General features: G+C 37.7%; 1 protein-coding gene across 37 annotated transcripts in view; it reads right to left on the bottom strand.

Moving 5' to 3' along the window:
• The window catches only part of ABI3BP (ABI family member 3 binding protein), a 271,320-nt gene that overhangs the window by 194,707 nt on the left and 59,241 nt on the right, over positions 1-17,372 (bottom strand). For all 37 annotated transcript variants that reach the window (XM_070454961.1, XM_070454969.1, XM_070454962.1 and 34 more), the window contains exon 2: positions 9,790-9,969. In XM_070454961.1, coding sequence (XP_070311062.1) covers positions 9,790-9,969 — 180 coding nt within the window. The remainder of the gene's footprint in view (positions 1-9,789; positions 9,970-17,372) is intronic.

The following is a 17,372-nucleotide window of genomic DNA, read 5'->3' as shown; positions in this document are numbered from 1 at the left end:
GCCCAGCAAACTCCCAGCAGACTCTGGGCAGTCAGCTGTTACACCCACGGATCTACTGACTCTGATCATGGAGTACATGGGGGATGGTGAGAGTCAGCTTTCACCCTGAGCAATTCACTAGTTAGCTGCTAAAATATGACTAGTGCAAACAAAAGCAAAATAATGAAAATGGAACAACCTAGACCTGAATGTGACTAAATGCTGGTATTCACAGCATAGCGCTTCAGACAAGACAGGTATGTGACAGAGAGTGTTGTGTCCTGGGAAAGTAAAATGTTAAGGAAATAATAGGAGTAGTTAGGAAATTAGGATTTGATGGTAGTCTGGTTTTGAGATGGAAATTATAATGGAAAATATGGAAATTTAGGAAAAATAAATTATAAAGTTTTAAATATTATCTTGTATTGTATTGTATCTAAATATTATCTTCTATCTGTTCCAGATAATCTGCTAATTTACCCTATTAGCAGCTGTCTTTCTAATTAAATTCACTTCTCATCAACAAGCCTTTTGCAATAAATCTGGGACAGTGCATACCTTTGACTCATGCCAAAGGGCCATAAGCTATTTTGCAGAACCCTTCTAGATATAATTAAGAATAAAATAAGTAAAAGTTAGATTTTGGTCTCAGTGCATTATGCAATACATTGGGAAAAAATTGCACTTTTTATTGGAATACTGAGTTTCTTTTATTGTATTTCCAAGAAAAGATAAATTTGGAGACAGTTTATCTATTGTTTGGTGAGGCCAGGAAGACCATGGAAACACTGAATCCAATAGAATAAACAGAACCTTGAAAATATGTTATCTTTATCAAAACAGGTGAAATGGGCATCTATTATCAAACAAGGCTTTTCTGGTATGAATTCATGGTGAATTATTTCAGTGGTGCCATAAAACTTATTTTTTTTCCATAAAATTTATTAAGAAATTGGTTCCTACTAGGCCAACCTCTTTAAAAACTTCCCCTTTGAAGCTTACTCAAGTTCTGCTAAATTTTGCACCTTGGAGGAAAATCAAGTGATTCTGAGATTCCTATTGTTTAATGAGAAATCTGGGTTAATCTTGACGATTTAAAGCCAAATACTTCTCAGTGGTAAAAATCATTTCCAGAGAAAGAACCAAATGAGAATTGGATGACATTTTGAAAACAGTTTAAACAAAAGAGAAAAATCCATCTAAATGCGACCCATAGCTATTTCAGATTCCTGGGTCTCTCCCTTTCCTCTCACCCATTTGTTCATTCACTGTGTTTCTAAATTACGACAACATTAGATGTGAAAAAGAAATCCGAGGCTTCCAGTGTCCTTACCTCTTCAGAATTTTCTATTTGGGAAGAGTCTGGGAATAGACAAGACTCCCCAAAATAAAAACAAGTGGCAGTTTACTAAGAATGACGGTCAAAGAAAATGCTTAGCCTCTAGGATATTCATGGAGAGAGACAAAAATATTGACTTTCTTGGGCAGATATGGCCTTGAGGAGAGTAGAGCGCAGTAGGGCTTCACAGATGGGCAACTCAAAATAAAGATGGTGATGGTGGTGGTGGAATGGGTAGAAAAGAACAAGTTTTGTGGATATAGCAACTACTTCACAGATTTTATTTCATTTAAATCTTAATGAAGTGAAGTGAATTGAAGTCGCTCAGTCGTGTCCGACTCTTTGTGATCCCATGGACTGTAGCCTACCAGGCTTCTCAGTCCATGGGATTTTCCAGGCAGGAGTACTGGAGTGGGGTGCCGTTGCCTTCTCCAGGGGATCTTCCCGACCCAGGGGTCGAACCCAGGTCTCCCGCATTGCGGGCAGACGGTTTACCCTCTGAGCCACCAGGGAATCCGAAAGGATCTCATTCCTTCTTCCATGATGCAAGACCTTTCTGCTTACTATTTACAGTGTTAGCTGCTCAGCTGTGTCCAACTCTTTGCAACCCCATGGACTGTAGCCCACCAGGCTCCTCTGTCCGTGAGATTCTCCAGGCAAGAATACTGGAGTGGGTTGCCATTTCCTTCTCCAGGGGATCTTCCCAAACCAGGGATCGAACCCCCATCTCCTGCATTGCAGGCAGATTCTTTACGGCCCAAGCCACCAGGGAAGCCCTTACTGCTTAAAGAACATTCTAAGAAATAAAGGGCATTATACAAGAAACAAATCAGGTTCTTATGTAGACTTTCCACTGTAGAACAACAGATAAAATTACAGTGCTTCAGAGCTCAGGTTCTCAAACCAGGCTTCCTGAGTTCAAACACAGGTGCCATTTACCAGCTTTGACGCATTTGGAAGTTGACTTGAAGCTCTTAGAGGTTCCGTTTCCTTATGTGTAAAAGGACCCTAATACCACGACCTACACCTCCACAACTATCATATCCCTCATCTGCATTTTGGGACTATCTTGTATTCACTGCTGTTGCTAGACGGTGCTCTGCGCAAGCTGCTTGCTAATTCCCTAAGGATTCTGCCAGAGAGATGGGAACTGAGCTGGTTTTAATGACAGACAGTGTATCTTTTCCTCCTGTGAGTTTCCCTTGCTCCTTTCACAAGCTATTTTTCAGCTTAAGTCCTTAAATAGTTCCTTCAATAATTTTCAACCTTTAGCTACTTTTATTCAGTGAATCCACCATCAACATCCTGGTGGCATTTTCCACAATAAACATTCACTTCTTTTTTCTCATTAGGTAGTATTTATCTTCCCATAAAATGAATAGTAGCAATCTCTATTATTTTGTATTTCACCCCACTTCCATAAAATGAATAGACCACACATAAATATTTTTATACAGAGAGAAAAAGACAACTGAAGTTCTAAGGGTTGCAATGATGATATAGAATTGTGCATTTGCTCTTGCTTTCTACACAAATGTAAAAATTAAGGGTAAAACTTGTGAGGGGTGTTAATATCTACAGGAATATAAATTACACTTGTAAACACATAATTGATATTCATGTCTGAACCACTGTAAATAAATTTTATTCAAAAATTTCAACAAAAATTTCCCCAGTGAAACAAAAGCAAGAAAGAAATGTCAAAATAAGAACTGATGATTAAAGTTTGACCTGAACTTAAGATAAAACTACCATCAGTTAAAGTAAATGAAACAGGGTTAGGCTCTTAATCTGATCTATATTTAGTAAGACGGGTCAAAATTCTTTCCACTTTCCTGCTTAAAATTGCTTTCTTAGAGTAAGACATTAACAAATTGAAATCTTGGAATACCAAACCCTTTCAACTGAATTTTGTGAGGATCCACCTTCTCCTTAAGAGGCCACAGCTGTGAGACTCTTGAGTTACCTGAAGACTCTACTCAAAGTCACTGAATAGGAACTCCCCCCAGTAATGACTAAAAGATGACCTGACTATGGAAGACAGTTCTGTGCGCTCCAAATGTTGTGTATCACAGTCTTAGATTTTGCTGCCTATTGTGTTTCTTAATCTGTTTGGGGATTTATCCCTTCCAAGGAAACACTTAGTCGCAGTTAAACAGATGAGTATGGTTACTTCTTTTAAGTCACTGACAGTCTGCTAAAGCAATCTACCCCAGAGATCTTACACAAAGCTCAGAAAGGTTAGGTAGGTTATCCAAGACCATTCAGTTTGTTATAACAGCAACTGACAATTATAAACAATTATAAGACATACCTCCTCTTTATGTTAGTCTTACTTAAATAATTTATAGTTTTCACAACAATTCTGAAGTATTCATAACGTATTTTATAGATGAAAAAAATGGACTGACTGAGACAAGTTAAGTGGCTTACCCAGAACTACTCCATCGTAAGTAACTGGGTTGAGTTTGGACTCGGGTCTGTCTCACTGAAAACATACATATTCTTTCTCCACATCATGCTGCTTCTCCAGGCAGAGGAGGATCTTTTCTTAAATGCAGATGTTAGCATTTTGGTGCAGGCTCCTTCCAAGGCAGAGCATCTCAGCCCATCCTCCCTGGCGTAGGAACCACTCTGAGGGGCTACAGGCAAGACTGCTTGTCTGAGCATGAAAAACCCGTTCTCTTTAGGGCAGTTAACGTAAGGGTTAGCAGCTGTGAGAATAGGGGGAAGTGAAGAAATTTTCCCTCAAATCCCTTTGGAGTCCTAACACCTAGTTGAAAGAAATCCTTTAATCAGAATTCCTAGTAGTGATAAATATGTGATTTTTTTTTCCAATTTAAGATTTTTATTTTTTGTAGTAAGGATACTAAAATAACTCCTTAACCTGCTCTACAAGATTGATGGAATGTAACTTCTTCCTTGCCAGGTGACACTGATTAACATATTTTCAGAGGTTAAGAGAACACCATAAAGTGTGAGTCTATAAAGATTCAATGTCAAAAAATTCTCATTTTTACATTTTTGGACATTTGCAAAATTACCAACAGCTGAACACAAAAGTAACAAAGCGAAAACTGGATATGTAAGCCAGAATGAGAGCATTAATGATGTGGGAAAAAGGATATGGGAACCTCAGATCTATTATATGAGAATCATGTTTTACCACATCACTGCAAGACTCAAAGCCAGTAATAGTTATTAATTTTCATCTGGGAAAATACTCCTTTTTCTTCTGCTCCAATTAGTCTACAAAAATCTTAGAAGATTCTACAAAAGTAAAAGTTTTTCAGAAGTTTCATAAATAGCAAAAGGGAATATTTCTTATGTTTTTTAGTTTTACATATAAGACCAGAACATGACTTTGAAAATACCTCTGTCAAAACTAGATACATATTAAAATAAAAGTAGAAATGCTTAAAGATGATTATTTAGTCCACATATCATTAAGTGTTAACTTTAATATTTCTGAATAATCAACCGTTTCTCATTTCAGTGGTGGAATCTTAAACACTTAAAGAAGTGGAATGGGGCAGACAAAACGGCATGTAATATTTGTTTTGAAAACAAAAATAAGTTACAATGTTTGGGTATAGTTTGGTGCAACTGAAGAAATACTACTATCCTCTTACAGAATAAAGTAAGAAGAGGGGATGTAAGTGGTGCTTTTTTTACACAAAGAAATAAAAATTCTTTGCTCATGCAACTTGCACCCAAGGGATTTCAAATCATCTCTTTATGATCATGAATTCACTAACACGCCCATAGCACATCTGTGTAAAATAGACTTAATTACTGTTTTACGGATGAGCAGAATTGAGAATGATGATACTCTAAACTGGTAGCAGAAACGGAATAGAGACACAAATTTCAAACATACAGTTTGTGCCATGGAGAATAACGGCCCTCCAGGATTGCCCACATCCTCCTCTCCAGAACCTGTGAATATCTTAGGTTACATGATAAAGGAGAATTAGGGTTTCAGGTACAATGAAGAATGTAGACCCATTTAAAATATGGAGAGTAACCTAGATTATCCAGGTGGGCTCAATATAATCATAAGGATCCTTAAAATTGGAAGGAGGCCGAAGAGATTAGAGAAGTGTGGTGTGAGCAATGCTTGACCCAATGTTGCTGGATTTTTTTAAATTGTAGTGGATTTAGAATATTGTATTAGTTTCAAGTGTACAGCAGAGTGATTCAGTATTTTTAAAGATTATACTCCACTAAAAGTTATAATAAAATAAGGGTTATACTTCCGTTGCTGTATAATATCTATTTGTTGCTTTTCTATTTTATACATAGTATCTCCTAATTCCTTGCCCCTTCCCCATCCCCTTTCCCTATTGGTAACCACTAATAGGGAACAAACCAATAGTTTGTTCTCTGTATCTGCGAGTCTGTTTCTGTTTAGTTTATGTATTCATTTGTATCCTATTTTTAGATTAAAGGTAGAAAAGGAAGGTGGGCCCCTCTAGAAACTGCAAAAACAGAAACAGATTTTCCCTTCAGAGCCTCCAGGAGGGAATGCAGCCCTGGCCACAACTTGATTTTAGCCGAGAGACCCACGTTGGGCTTCTCACATACAGAGCTGCGCACGTGCTCTGTCCGACTCTTTGCAACCCCCATGGGCTGTAGCCCACCAGGCTGCTTTGTCCAAGGGATTCTCCAGGCAAGAATACTGGAGTGGGTTGCCATGTCCTCCCCTAGGCGATCCTCCCAACCCAGGGATCAAACCCGAGTCTCTTACATCTCCTGCTTTGGCAAGTGGGTTCTTTACCACTAGTGCCACTTGGGAAGCCCAGGTGTTCCTTAACTGTCCACAAAACGCATGAATCCACCTGCCACACGGTGCCAGCAACCTCTTCTGCCAACTGCAGGGCTTCAAGGAATTAGCAAAACTTAGGGTGGGAAAAGGCTTCCCTGGTGGCTCAGCTGGTAAAGAATCTGCCTGTAATGCAGAAGACCCAGGTCTGATCCCTGGGTCGAGAAGATCCCCTGGAGAAGGGAATGGTAACCCACTCCAGTATTCTTGCCTGGAGAATTTCATGGACAGAGGAGCCTGGCAGGTTACATCCATGGGGTCGCAAAGAGTTGGACATGACTAACACTATACTACTACTAATAGGATGGGAAAGAATTCATTTGTGAGCTGTAGAAAGAGACAAAAAAATCTCTAAACTTTCCCAACAGTGCTTCACATCAGAAGTCACTACTCCCAGGTAGATGTACCTTACATAAATGTAAGTTAATTAATTTGTGATGTTTTAAGCCACCCAAGTTTGTGGTAATTTGTTAGAGTGACAGTTGAAAACTAATATTCAGATGCTTAACCATTTTTGAGCCATTAATACAACCATAATAATTTAAAAAAAACTATAATCAATTTAAGCAACCAGATAATAACATTTAATTTGGAAATGTAAGTCTGTTTCAAAGTATTAAAAACAGAAGCACACAGATTCCTTGGCGTAAAGAAAGATGGAAAAGTAAATATCTAAGAAGAATGTTTTTCATCTTCCACCAGCATACTAGAAAAGAAAGAAAATAAACAAAAAGAACATATCAATCTAAAGGATAAATTAAGAGTTTTTAAAATGCTGCTTAGAATAGCCTTCCAGGAGAAGGTTGGGAATCATTGTGCTTTAAGATCTTTAAGATACACAGTGATGTTTTATATACCTGGATGGCTTAGTTATATACTAGCCTGATGACAAGAGCCTAGACTAGACAGTCTCTCATAGCCTCCTCCAGCCTAAATATGCTACACAGACTTGACTCTGTTCAGATTTCAGTGCCACAAATATTTATTGCCTGTCTACTCAATGTAGGTCATTCTGGTATGAATAACCAAAGAAAAAGACATAAACTTTAACTTTAAAAGTTCACCGTTTAATAGTGAACCAAGGTTAAACAATCAACCATATTTAAAGGACAGTGCGAATAATTGTAAGGGATGGATAGTGATATAATGATTAAAAATCGTTAAATATCTTACAAATCAATAAAAATAACCGATGCATTCTTACTGATTATAAAATAAACAACAATACCATTGGTCAATGCTGCAGATTTCCAGGCATCAATTTATTACAATGAGAATTTATCTTGTATTTCCTAAATACTGTATAAGGAAAGTGAAAAAGTAAATAAAAGAAAATTTGTCTTTAATATAGAATTTCAGTTGAAAAATGCAAAAGGAATGATAGAATTAGATTCTTTCTAAAATGTAAAAATTGCCATTTTACAACCTCTGTATAAAATAATGGATCTGGGCCATGACCATCAATAGATGCTAAAAACCATTAAGTGAAAATTTGATGATGAATTTTATAATGGCAGGGTCAGGCTGAGGTCACCTAAACATAGCAAACAGTATTAACATTACTAAGTATGACACCAGCCATTTATGTACCTCTTTTGTGAGTTGTTAGGAAATAATACCACCTATAAACTATTCTTTCCTGAAAATGCTTAACCCAAATCTAATACAGCCTCCAAATCAAAACAGCTTTCATAGGAAATACCAGGATAGAGGAACCAGTTGAAAAATACAGGAAAGCAGCCAGGTAAATACAGATTGTGGACCATAATATATAATCAAATTTCTTTAGCAAATCAATGACATTTAAAGAGAGAAGGGAGAGAGGACTGTTATATAATAAAGAGACTTATGATATGTAAGTCAAACCTAACATGTAGACCATATAGGATCCTGATTCAAAAAAGAAACAGCTCAAAGAGGGCATTTTTAAAGATGACCAGAGAAATTTAAATACGGACTAGGCATAAAACAATATAATGGGATTACTGTTATAATATGATAAAAGTAAGACATTATTAAAAATATTTTTATCTGTTAGAGATGCATACTGAAGTGCTTAAAGACTATACAAATATAATATCTAGCTATGCTTTAAAATACCCATATGAGCAAATATGAGGAAGACATGGAAAGAGATGAGCAAAAGAGTGACAATATTCAAGTTCCAAGATTATACACAAGAGTCATTATAGGTTTCATTCTTCTTATGTTTGAATTTTTTCATAATAAGAAGTTTTAAGAGTTGAAACAAATAAAAGGGTACCTATTCCACTTGACCGTCCCTCATTACTGAATAAACAAAAGCTTGATATATTTGTGCTAGAAATTTTCTTTGTAGTTTTCTACATATATTTTTCATTAGCAATCTAACTTCGGTCACTTTAAGATAGGATGCCTTCCGCCTCATAAGGAAAGGATGTTTATTATTAACCATATTTTCAATCCATACAACCAAGGATAAAAATTGTCATAAGTAAAATGTTACTTTTAATGCTCAATAAATAAAGGGACAGTGTATCTATTTCTGTTTGTGCAGGGGTACATGTATAGCTCCCAACCACTTTTTATATTAATAGTAAAGAGTGGATATGTTGAAGGAATATTTGCAAATTTTCAAATTCCTTATGGTTTATGTGATCAAGGTTAATGTTTTTACATTTGTCAAAGTGCCTAGTTCTCAAATTTTGGGGGATAACAACCTGATGTGTTTGCTTTTAACACGCTTATCTTGTGTAAAATTTAGCCTAGGCATTTATAACTAATAATGTTACTCTCTTGCCTAATTTTAAAGTACAAGAGAGACTTACCCATGAGAACCTCTCTGTGAGAAAGAGCTGTAGGGTAAAACTGATTCATCTTTAACTTTGCTGCATATATGCACAAATATTAGATCTCATATATAGTAGTTCATGTTACAGGATTAAACTTCAAAGTTTATGGAAAAGCTATTTAGCAATAAGTGTAGCAATGAGCAAAATACAAACCTAATCTTAGTCTGTTCAGGAAGGCTTTGACAGCATTCTAAGTCGAGGATTCCTTTTTTTTAAAAAAAAAGTTATCCTTTAAAATGTTTTATTTGCAAATAATATTTCTGGAGAAGGTTTGACAGTGCTCACATCCTCAAATTACATTTAATGTGATTAAAATATTTTTAAAGATGTAAAATTTTAGAACACAAATACAAGCTTTAATCTTTTGTCTGAAATACTCTAAAAAGTTTAATGTAATATTAATGCTTTGTCTTTTATTTTTAAAGGTAGCTTGTCATGCAGAGACACCCAGAAAGCTGAAGTTCATATTTTATATCAGAAGAAAGTAAAGACACAGCAGGTAGGAAAAGTAATCCACATAAACAAGCTATGTTACAGAGATTTAAGCCCAGTTATTTTAACTATTTTTTCCCTATGCAAGCTTAGTTATATGGTCAGGAATTGTAGGTATAATGGCAATGATTATTTCTGCAGTATTATATACTTTTTGATGTAAAGAATTGTGCTATGGGTTACAAGAATTTTGATGTTTGGTATTTATGGCATTCGGTTCAGCTGAGGATGTAGAAAAAAAACGATGCTTCAGGATTCATGCATCATGTAACACGCGTTACCTGTTACCGCTTCTTCCTATGCCTGAAACCCAAAAGTCTTACCGACTATGGCCTCAGTGTATTTCCCTTCGGCAGGAAGAGGGAAGTACTGGTTTGGTGATAAGTTACTGCCATATCCCAGGAGAAAACCTTCCAGTTTTACATTAGGACTTGGACGCAGGAACTTCAGGAGGATGGAGTCACTTGTGGTATTGATGTGGACCTTCAGGTTTGGCCTTTTACCTAGAGATGGGAATGAAAATATCGGTGGCTGTTACTTCACCTCCTTAGCATCCCAAGACAAATTTGGAGCAAAGGTTAGTGGCGAGAGGCCTTGTTACTGGGAAGCGTGATATCTAGCTACTAAGGATGACGGTGCACCCACCTAAATAGCTAAAACACGGGTAATTTTGAGACCAAAATAAACAGACAATAACATATAGAGCAGTCTAGAGCACCAAAGGGCTTCCCCGGTGGCTCAGTCGGTAAAGAATCTGCCTGCAATGCAGGAGACCAGGGTTCGATCCCTGGGTTGGGAAGATCCCCCTGGAGAAAGTTGTGGCAACCCCCTCCAGTATTCTTGCCTGGAGAATCTTACGGACAGAGGAACCTGACAGGCTACAGTCCATGGGGTCGCAAGAGTCATACATGACTGACTAAACCCCCACCACGAGAATACCAAGCACTGTCTGGTAAAAAGCATCTGAAATTTCTTATCGGCAAATTGAATTACCACACTTTGAAACCCCCAGCCCCCTTGGTGCCGGTCTCCAGCCATAACCCCATAGGATTTAGTGATTATTTATAGGGTTGGAAAGTGAGGGAGGTGCACACATTTTGAGTTTTGCATACATTTAGGAGTAACTGAGATGGTGGATTCGATTTTCTAAAAGGAGCAGGGTAGAGAGAACAGATGATTCGTTCTGTTTGGAGATTGCTGGGTCAGTGAGACAGCTACACGGAAATGTCCAACAGTAAGGGGACTACGAGTGATGCTCAGAAAGAGGGCCCAGATCCCTCTGAGGGTCATTAGTGATAAACGATCACTGGATGTACTTCCCTAGAGAGACTGCAGAGGAAGGAGAGAAACCCTGTGTTTTCACGGCAGTATTATTATTATATTATTTTTAACTATGAAGCAACAGGGACAGACAGTCGTACTAACCAAAGGTCTTGACCAAGCAGTAAAGAAACAACACTGTTTTTTTTTTTTCCTTTGGGGCCAGAAGAAGGTGAGTTCAAACCACTTCAGCCACATACTGACCACGGTGCCTCTGACTGATCACTAACCTGTCCTTGTCTTGTTTCCTGATTTTTAAATTACAGATAATGGATAATCATGTCTACTTGGACAGATTGCTGACAAAGGTTAGTGCAAATGGCACTATCTTAAAGCGGACACATAGTAATAGGTCAATAATTGGTTACTTAATCAGGTCCATCCAACACCCTTTAGCCGCAGTTTAGAAATCCAAAGAAAGGCTTTGTTAGGTTTTTATAAGTTCATGTCAAAAGAATTTGGCAACAAAACTCAATCTGAACTGTTATGAAGCCACTTAGTCCTTTAATCTCACCATACAGCCAGGGTAATGTAAAACAACACTGATGTTTTACAACCATATATTAGTTTCTGCTGTTCCACAATGTGAGTCAGTTATACACAGACATACCCACTCTTTTTAGATTCCCTCCCCACGTAGGTCACCTCAGAGCATTCAGTAGAGTTCCTTGTGCTATATAGTAGGTTCTCATTAGTTATCTATTTTATATATAGTAGTGTCTATACATCAATTCCAGTCTCCCAATTCATCCCCCCCTCCCTTTCCCTCTTGGCAACTATATGCTTGTTTTCCACATCTGTGTCTCTGCTTCTGCTTTGCAAATAAGTTCATCTGTACTATTTTTCTAGATTCTAATTGTAGAAATTTTAATCCTATAATTAAATGTGCTCAACTAAACGGTGCTGATCAAGACCCCACCCAAGAGGTTACTTAATACATTGTCTAGGCATCATAGTACAATTCCAAAATCCAAAGATTTTTCTGAATTCCAAAGCATGTCTGACTCTGAGAGTTTTAGATAAGAGATTGTGGACCTCAATTATTTTCTTTCATTATTTCACTGGGATTTTACATTTTTTAAATACTTTACTTATTGGGAAGACTGTATTTACTTACCTAATAATTCACAGTCTGTTTCTCATTAATCAAAGACTTGTATGTATACCAGTCTGCACTCTAAATACCGTGGATGTCCTGAATCCATCACACTAAATTTACATTAGTCCACTCAAAAATCATCCTGGGCCACCTCAATATAGCCACACAGAAGCCTTCCATCAGGCCTTTGAAGAAATAAAAACAGCCCCATCTTGGAGACCAGGCTGTGGGAACCACTCTTACTTCAGTAGCTGGTACTACTATATCCAGGCATGTGTATAGTACTTTGTACTTCACCAAAATTTGATACAATTTCTATAATTCTTGGTTCTCTGATTGCTGTTCCTACATTTGCAGCTACACTGAAACCCAGAGATACTGAGTGGCTTATCCAAAGTCTGAGGAAGCTTCACCCCGAGCTCACCTCATCCAGTTCTCTTACCACACAAGTGACAGGGCGGCCACACCTCTGTCACTCAGCTGGTTAAGTGCAGGGTCAACACCGCATCTTAAGTTCTCACTAGGCTGGATTTTCTGCTCAGTTTTGCTTTTTTTATTTTTAATTGAAGAAAAATTGCTTTATAGTATGATGTTGGTTTCTGCCAGACATCAACATGAATCAACCATAGGTGTACCTATGTCCCCTCCCTCTTGAACCTCCCTCCCAGGTGCCTCCCCATCCCACCCCTCTAGGTTGTTACAGAGCCCCAGTTCCCTGAGTCACACAACAAATTCCCAATGGCTATCTATTTTACATATGGTAACGTATGCTTCCATGCTCTTAATTTTGCTGAGAATTTTGTCCTGACTCAATTGAGTAGAGTAGCTAATCCCCATACTGTAATGTTCAAATTGATGCTAACTGCTAATATTTTGTCCTTACTTGACAAGATTTTGATAAGGTGTTATAGATGGATAATTTCACATGTATAACACAGATTTTGGCCAAGCCAATTTTCCCGTTCTTAGTTAAATGCCTAGATGAACTCAACAGTTATCCATCTTGCTCAGTGGAATGGAACAAATCTAAATCAAGCACATATTCTGCTACCTTGTAAGGTTATCATGTCTCCTGATAAATTAAAAAAAAAAAAACAGTTGGCCTGTTCCCAACACCTTGTTTGGGAAGACATGATTTGGAATCTTTATGTACTTTGGCTGCACTCTTCTTGGGCAGGGAGCCAACAGTCACGACATCATCACATTAGACCTTTGCTCACAGATGTACCATGTTATTCCTCCCCTTGGGAAGTGGGAAGAATGACTGCCCCAATGAGAAAAAGGAAGGCTGTAAACAGAACTACTAACAAAAGTAGAAATGTTATTGCTTCCTCTGCCCAGCATTTTCATAACTCCAGTCTTTCTCCCTTTTGCTAATAATTCATGTCAATAAATACATCATCATCATGTAACTTTCTAAGTTAATTGGCATTTATCTAACCTACCTTCTCCAAAATTCCAATTCATACCACTCTCTAGAGCTAAACCTCTAAAGCTCCTGAGAAAAACAGCACACAAATAAGCCTATTCTGAAAACAGCTCCACAAACTTCATATTTTGAGATTCTCTTCTCAGTTCCTTATGGGAGTTAGGAACTCAAATCCCTTCATTATCTTGCTACATATGAATCCTCTTTTTTTTAAAAAAATTTTTGTTCAAGTATAGTTGATTTACAATGTTATGTTAGTTTCAAATACACAGCAAAGTGAATCAGTTATACATATAAATATCTACACTCTTTTTAGATTATCTTTCCATATAGGTCATTACAGTGTATTGAGTAGAATTGAGTAGGTCGTTATTATCTGGTTACTTCTCAAAGTCTCTCATTTGTCTTTGGCTAGTATAAATCTTCTCATATTCTTCAATGTATACAAGACCCTGGCCCTACAGCTATGCTCACATTGTCACCCAGCATGGATTCCCTCAACACCCCATTTCCTCACTCATTTATGACCCCATTGACCCTTTTAGAGCTCAGCAAAATGGTTAAGCAATATTTTGTCCTTTTCATCTGAATACGTTTTTCAAGTGTCCCTTCAAATGAATGTTTGGACTAGTATTTGAGTTTACATGCTTAAAAAAATTTCCCCAGTATTTTATGGTAATTCTCAGTGCATCCTATAATAATTTTTAACCTTTGATAAATTTATCTTCACTCTGAGTAATTCTGGCTTAAAGGTCTGAAACACTAGTCATGTGATAACTTTTATCTTTCAACAATTAGCATGAAGAGCTCAGGTGAATGATTTAAATAGAGATAACTAAAAAAAGTACAACATGATACAAGCTAAACTAGGAAAACATTCACAAGTGGCATATATATTGCCCAGGAAAGCCTAGGAATACAGAGAAATGAGAACTGGAAGAACATTTTATTGCATCTTAAATGAGAAACAAAACATATACTAATTAAGAGTGAGATAAAATGAAGCATGTGAACATTTAAGGAAAGCAATACTAGAATGGCTGGAAAAGAAAAGGATTGCATGTTGGCAAAGTAGAACTTTGGATCTATGACAGCTGTTTCTAATCCTCTACAACACTCTAGGGTATCTCTAAGTATTCCAAATGGGGTTGTGAAATTCTAAAAGAAAAAGAATCCCTTTCAAAACAAAATTAGAATTAATCCCCTTTTAGTTTTTAGAAGAAAATACATGCCCTGTGGCATTAAAAACAGGAAGGTAGTGAAATGAGAAGATCAGAAAAAAGATAGAGCGCTACAAGTTCATAGAACCCTCTGGATCAACCAGAGGAGACAGGTTGCTATTGTTGTAGGCACAGGTGCTGAGCAGACATTTAATGTCGATCCCAGGATTCTGACTGACCATGGCCAGTTTATGCACATGGACATCCCCAGATAGTCAATACCAAAATCAGACTGATATATTCCTTGTAGCCAAAGATGGAGAAGCTCTATACAGTCAGCAAAAGAAAGACCAGGAGCTGACTGTGGCTCAGATCATGAAATCCTATTGCAAAATTCAGACTTAAATTGAAAAAAGTAGGGAAAACTGCTAGACCATTCGGGTATGACCTAAATCAAATCCCTTACAATTATACAGTGGAAGGGAGAAACAGATTCAAGGGATTAGATCTCATAGACAGAGTGCCTGAAGACCTATGAACTGAGGTTCCTAACATGGCACAGGAGGTAGTGATCAAGACCATCCCCAAGAAAAAGAAATGCAGAAAGGCAAAATGGCTGTCTGACAAGGCCTTACAAATAGCTGAGAAAAGAAGAGAAGCTAAAGGCAAAGGAGAAATGGAAAGATAAACCCATTTGAATGCAGAGTTCCAAAGATTAGCAAGGAGAGATAAGAAAGCCTTCCTCAGTGGTCCGTGCAAAGAAATAGAGGAAAGCAATAGAATGGGAAAGACTAGAGATCTCTTCAAGAAAATTAGAGATACCAAGGGAACAATTCATGCAGAGATGGACACAATAAACAACAGAAATGGTATGGACCTAACAGAAGCAGAAGATGTTAAGAAGAGGTGGCAAGAATACACAGAAGAACTATATAAAAAAGAACTTCATGACCCAGATAACCATGATGGTGTGATTACTCACCTAGAGCCAGACATCCTGGAATGCAAAGTCAAGTGGGCATTAGGAGGCATCACTACAAACAAAGCTAGGGGAGGTGATGGAATTCCGGTTGAGCTATTTGAAATCCTAAAAGATGATGCTATGAAAGTGCGGCACTCAATATGCCAGCAAACCTGGAAAACTCAGCAGTGGCCACAGGACTGGAAAAGATCAGTTTTCATTCCAATCCCAAAGAAAGGCAATGCCAAAGAATATTCAAACTACTGCACAATTGTACTCATCTCACATGCTAACAAAGTAATGTTCATAATTCTCCAAGCCAGGCTTCAACAGTATGTGAACAGTGAACTTCCAGATGTTCAAGGCTGGATTTAGAAAAAGCGGAGGAACCAGAGATCAAATTGCCAACATCTGTTGGATCATCAAAAAAGCAAGAGAGTTTCAGAAAAACATCTGCTTTGCTTTATTGATAACACCAAAGCCTTTGACTGTGTGGACCACAACAAACTGGAAAATTCTTCAAGAGATGGGAATACCAGGTCACCTGACCTGCCTTCTGAGATATCTGTATGCGGGTCAAGAAGAAACAGTTAGAACTGGACATGGAACAATAGACTGATTCCAAATCGGGAAAGAAGTACATCAAGGCTGTATATAGTCACCCTGTTTATTTAACTTATATGCATATATAACTTATATGCGAAATGCCAGGCTGGATGAAGCACAAGCTGAAATCAAGATTGCTTGGAGAAATATCAATAACCTCAGATATGCAGATGACACCACCCTTGTGAGAGAAAGTGAAGAACTAAAGAGCCTCTTGATGAAAGTGAAAGAGGAGAGTGAAAAGTTGGCTTAAAATTCAACATTCAGAAAACTAAGATTATGGCATCCAATCCCATCACTTCATGGCAAATAGATGGGGAAACAATGGAAACAATGGGACACTTTATTTTGGGGGGGCTCCAAAATCACTGCAGATGGTGACTTCAGCCATGAGATTAAAAGATGCTTGCTCTTTGATAAAAAAGCTATGCCTAAACCGGACAGCATATTAAAAAGCAGAGTCATTACTTTACCAACAAAAGTCCATATAGTCAAAGCTATGGTTTTGCCAATAGTCATGTATGGATGTGAGAGTTGGACTATAAAGAAAGAAAGCTGAGTACTGAAGAATTGATGCTTTTGAACTGTGGTGTTGAAGAAGACTCTTGAGAGTCCCTTGGATTGCAAGGAGATCCAACCAGTCAATTCTACAGGAAATCAGTCCTGAATATTCATTGGAAGGAATGATGCTGAAGCTGAAACTCCAATACTTTGGGCACCTGATGCAAAGAACTGACTCATTGGAAAAGACCCTGATGCTGGGAGGGATCGGGAGCAGGAGAAGGGGACGACAGAGGATGAGATGGCTGGATGGCATCACCGACGCAATGGACTTGAGTTTGAGTAGGCTCCAGTAGTTGGTGATGGACAGGGAAATCTGGTGTGCTGATGTACATGGGGTTTCGAAGAGTCGGATACGATTGAGTGACTAAACTAAACTGTGGCCCATTTCAATAAAACTCTGTAAAGAAACATAGCCCAAACTTAACATGCTTAGGTAAGCCAGCTAAAGTACCATGGACATCCAGTCGCTGATCTGTGAGAAAGGAGTTACCATCACAACCTATTCAGTAGCAGGAATTCTTTCATGTCTAATCTCTCTTCTGTTATCTTAACACTTTCAAAAATATTTTAGAATGTGGTACAAATTGTTTATATGAAGTTGGTCAAATTGATAAACTCATTTCAAGATAAAAACTTCAAAATAGGAAAGTTATCTTCTCATCTAAAAAGTATCTATTAGTGTAGTAGCAATAAATGCCACAGCCCCCAGCTCTCAATGTTGTAAAGCATTAAATAACAAGTTTGGGGACAATCAGTTAGAATTTATT

The sequence above is a fragment of the Odocoileus virginianus genome, chromosome 25 (genome assembly GCF_023699985.2).
Source record: "Odocoileus virginianus isolate 20LAN1187 ecotype Illinois chromosome 25, Ovbor_1.2, whole genome shotgun sequence".
Classification (NCBI taxonomy): Eukaryota; Metazoa; Chordata; class Mammalia; order Artiodactyla; family Cervidae; genus Odocoileus; species Odocoileus virginianus.
This window is presented reverse-complemented; position numbering and strand designations above follow the sequence as displayed.